Source organism: Engraulis encrasicolus, chromosome 18 (genome assembly GCF_034702125.1).
Source record: "Engraulis encrasicolus isolate BLACKSEA-1 chromosome 18, IST_EnEncr_1.0, whole genome shotgun sequence".
NCBI classification, from domain to species: domain Eukaryota; kingdom Metazoa; phylum Chordata; class Actinopteri; order Clupeiformes; family Engraulidae; genus Engraulis; species Engraulis encrasicolus.
Genome location: NC_085874.1, coordinates 53,093,363 through 53,098,362, shown reverse-complemented (window position 1 = coordinate 53,098,362; position 5,000 = coordinate 53,093,363). Strand labels below are relative to the sequence as shown.

The 5,000-nt window shown below is 38.7% G+C and overlaps 1 protein-coding gene across 1 annotated transcript in view; it reads left to right on the top strand.

Annotated features, from left to right (window-relative positions):
• The window catches only part of map3k5 (mitogen-activated protein kinase kinase kinase 5), a 166,528-nt gene that overhangs the window by 125,022 nt on the left and 36,506 nt on the right, over window positions 1-5,000 (top strand). The window contains 1 exon segment of the mRNA XM_063223828.1: window positions 2,749-2,885. Within this exon segment, the coding sequence (XP_063079898.1) occupies window positions 2,749-2,885 (137 nt within the window).

The window sequence follows — 5,000 nt, the reverse complement described above, 5'->3', positions numbered from 1 at the left end:
GATAGAGGTTTTTTAATAGCCGATGCGATACCGATTTTTTTTCATCACCCTTGGCCGATACCCGATTTCCGATACTCGATATTTGGGGCCGATAGGGGTTAAAAAAAGATTTAAAAAATGACAAATATTCCAGGTCTCAAGTTAAAAATAAACATTCCTTTAACATTATCAAATTGAGGTAGAACTTGTAACATTTAAACACCCACTCTAACAATTAAGTAATAAAAAAATAAAGTGTCTTGGTGCTTTTAAAAAAATATATATATCGCCTATCAGTAGCAGAGTGCCACCTGGAAAGCACAGGTCAGGGGCAATGAACGTGGCAAACGATTCAACCTGAAGCGTTCGATCAGGGAGAGCAAAGCTGTATTGTCCATTGTACTTCCAAAGGAATGCAGGAAAACTTGGTACACTTAAGAACTGAAACTCAAAATATCTTCAAAAAGAAAATATATGTCTCTCAGTAGAAAAATAAGAAGCAGAAGAGATATATCTTTACCGCTCTTTTGGAGTGGTCATAAATACATTCAGTCATTATATAGTCTTTGTGGTACTTTTTTAGTAGTAGTAGTAGTAGTAGTAGACTTTTATTGTCACTATATAAATATAGCGAGATTATGTTTAGTAGCAACCCACAAATGCCCACAAAATAAAAGATGTATTAACAGTAAATAAATAATATATAAAAATCCATAAAAATCCATAAAAATCCATGTGCATCTCACAGTATCGATAGTCCTGAAGTATTGAGGGGGGGGCAGGTGACGAATTGAGTTCAATTTTTATGTGTCAATGTCAACAATTTTTCCCTTTATAATTTGACCAATACGCCATAATTTTGCATTTCAGGTTTGAATATGTATATTAATCCCAGGAAACAGAAAACATTCATCCTAAATCAGTCTCATGCTCCTTGCACAACTTTGATGACTTGACTTGTTACACACTGTCGACATTCGATTTGAAGAAGGCTTACAAACAGCATCTGGTGGTCCGTGACAGGCAAGACAGCCAGTTATTTACTTTAAATAAGACAGCCAGATATTTACTTTGCATATGGAAGTCTAATTTAGCTGGCTTACATAAACACCCACTGGCCTGCCCCACAGTCTGTAAATACGCATAAAGAGTATTTAAAGATGACTACAAACACGGGGTGACATTTTGACCGAGTGCCAGCATTGAAGCCCACGATGGAGGTGAGGTGGGGGGTATGGGCGGTCAAAGGGGTCAGTTGTCCCGGGCCCAGGATGTTGGATGCAGACACAATTGGGTCCTTATTACATTTTATGTATTTGGTGGGGGGCCCTTTCAGATGACTTTATCCTGGGCCCGGCTAACGCTGTCAACAGCCCTGAGTGCCACTGAGTACGGCAGGGCAGTCAGGACGTTAGTGTGTATACAGTTTCCCACACGGGGGAAAAACCTAATCCACAATCCTGTCAGGAAAAAGGCTCCCATGCTGACGGTGAAAATACTACATGTTTGTCTGTGGTGTATTGCGCTGGTCCACAATATGTCATCTGTAGGCATGAGTTTGGGGAAGGTCCTGAGGGTGTGTCAGTAATGTTAGTATCAGACTAAGAACGTTCAATGTGCAGCTCACAATGTGTCAAGTGCAGTTTAATGGCACAAAACTGAGTTGTGTTTTCGACCTTAAAATTGGACACAACATTCTATTTTGTGTCATGAAATAGATAGATAGATAGATAGATAGATAGATAGATAGATAGATAGATAGATAGATAGATAGATAGATAGATAGATAGATAGATAGATAGATAGATAGATAGATAGATAGATAGATAGATAGATAGATAGACGGACGGACGGACGGATAGTCCCCAAACCCATCTCTGCGCTGTCTTGTCTTTACAGGAAGTCTGTCTGCATTGTCTTGTCTTCCAATCAGCTTGTCTGCATTGTCTTGTCTTCCAATCAGCTTGTCTGCATTGTCTTGTCTTCCAATCAGCTTGTCTGCATTGTCTTGTCCTCCAATCAGCTTGTCTGCATTGTCTTGTCTTCCAATCAGCTTGTCTGCATTGTCTTGTCTTTCAATCAGCTTGTCTGCATTGTCTTGTCTTCCAATCAGCTTGTCTGCATTGTCTTGTCTTTCAATCAGCTTGTCTGCATTGTCTTGTCCTCTAATCAGCTTGTCTGCATTGTCTTGTCTTCCAATCAGCTTGTCTGCATTGTCTTGTCTTCCAATCAGCTTGTCTGCATTGTCTTGTCTTCCAATCAGCTTGTCTGCATTGTCTTGTCTTCCAATCAGCTTGTCTGCATTGTCTTGTCTTCCAATCAGCTTGTCTGCATTGTCTTGTCTTCCAATCAGCTTGTCTGCATTGTCTTGTCCTCCAATCAGCTTGTCTGCATTGTCTTGTCTTCCAATCAGCTTGTCTGCATTGTCTTGTCTTTCAATCAGCTTGTCTGCATTGTCTTGTCTTCCAATCAGCTTGTCTGCATTGTCTTGTCTTTCAATCAGCTTGTCTGCATTGTCTTGTCCTCCAATCAGCTTGTCTGCATTGTCTTGTCTTCCAATCAGCTTGTCTGCATTGTCTTGTCTTCCAATCAGCTTGTCTGCATTGTCTTGTCTTCCAATCAGCTTGTCTGCATTGTCTTGTCTTCCAATCAGCTTGTCTGCATTGTCTTGTCTTCCAATCAGCTTGTCTGCATTGTCTTGTCTTCCAATCAGCTTGTCTGCATTGTCTTGTCTTCCAATCAGCTTGTCTGCATTGTCTTGTGTTACAGGAAGTCTGTCTGCGCTGCTGCGGTCAAAGTGGGGTCCCTTGAAGAACAACGAGCCCACGATTGGCTTCTACACCAAGCAGATCCTGGAAGGCCTCAAGTACCTGCATGACAACCAGATAGCACACAGAGACATCAAGGTAACTTAACAAGATAGCACACAGAGACATCAAGGTAACTTAACTAGACAGCACACAGAGACATCAAGGTAACTTAACAAGATAGCACACAGAGACATCAAGGTAACTTAACAAGATAGCACACAGAGACATCAAGGTAACTTAACCAGATAGCTCACAGAGACATCAAGGTGACTTAACCAGATAGCACACAGAGACATCAAGGTAACCACGACAACCAGATAGCACACAGAGACATCAAGGTGACTTAACCAGATAGCACACAGAGACATCAAGGTGACTTTACTAGATAGCACACAGAGACACCAAGGTGACTTAACTAGATAGCACACAGAGACATCAAGGTGACTTTACTAGATAGCACACAGAGACATCAAGGTGACTTTACTAGATAGCACACAGAGACATCAAGGTGACTTTACTAGATAGCACACAGAGACATCAAGGTGACTTTACTAGATAGCACACAGAGACATCAAGGTGACTTTACTAGATAGCACACAGGGGCATAAACAAAGTGCCTTCATACTACATATACTATACTTCATACTACATGTACTATACTACATACTACATATACTATACTTCATACTACATATACTATACTTCATACTACATGTACTATACTATACTACATACTTCATATACTATACTATACTACATATACTATACTTCATACTACATATACTATACTATACTTCATACTACATATACTATACTACATACTACATATACTATACTTCATACTACATATACTATACTTCATACTACATATACTATACTTCATACTACATATACTATACTTCATACTACATGTACTATACTTCATACTACATGTACTATACTTCATACTACATATACTATACTATACTTCATACTACATATACTATACTATACTTCATACTACATATACTATACTTCATACTACATACACTATACTTCATGCTACATATACTATACTTCATACTACATATACTATACTTCATACTACATGTACTATACTTCATACTACATGTACTATACTTCATACTACATATACTATAGTACTTCATGCTACATATACTATACTATACTTCATACTACATATACTATACTTCATACTACATATACTATACTTCATACTACATATACTATACTATACTATACTATACTTCATACTACATATACTATACTTCATACTACATATACTATACTTCATACTACATATACTATACTATACTATACTATACTTCATACTACATATACTATACTTCATACTACATATACTATACTATACTTCATACTACATATACTATACTTCATACTACATATACTATACTTCATACTACATATACTGTATATACTTCTACTGTGCTGACGGGGGAGGACATCAGGCCGTCTTCCTCCTCTGACAGGAAAGCTGCAGCATAGAGCTCGAAAGTCCCGCCCCTTAGTTCCGCGTTTCACGGGACCTAAGCTGACCATCTACGTAACAACGTGGTGGCGAGTAAATATCTTCTGATCTCAGTCATGATATGCGCTGGGCTACAAATATGCTGTTTAAGATGATAGATAAAGATTATTCATGCAGAAGTATCAATGTTTTGTTCCGAGGCCATCGGCATTAAAAATGTGAAGAAACACAGCTTTCTAAAAAATGTGGGGGTTCGTACGAAAAATTAAGCAAAAATATCAGCAACAACATATATGGAGCTCGTGGCACAACTCGAAGGGGATCGAAATGCCATTTTAATTCCGCCATTGGATTACATGCTACGATTTTCAGCTAAAAACGCCGTTGAGGTCCCATGAAATCGGGGGAAGTGACGTCACTTTCGAGCTCTATTGGCACCGCGAAGCGTTAACCAATGGGAGAGCTTTCAACGCCATGACGTCACGTGCGTCACCAGCAGTACTGGGATATTTAAAAATGGAGGCTGTTTTGATTTCGGTGGTGTCAAATTTGTTGATCGTTTTTCACAGATGGTTTTAAAATAAATGACACTTGCGTTAAGGTGACCAATATATTCGCTCCTGTTTCATCATTTTTATTTGTACATACAGTGTTTGTGAATGAAGAGAGATGGTTGTTTGACCACAGCATTTGCTAAGATAAGCTAATTTGACCGGGAAACG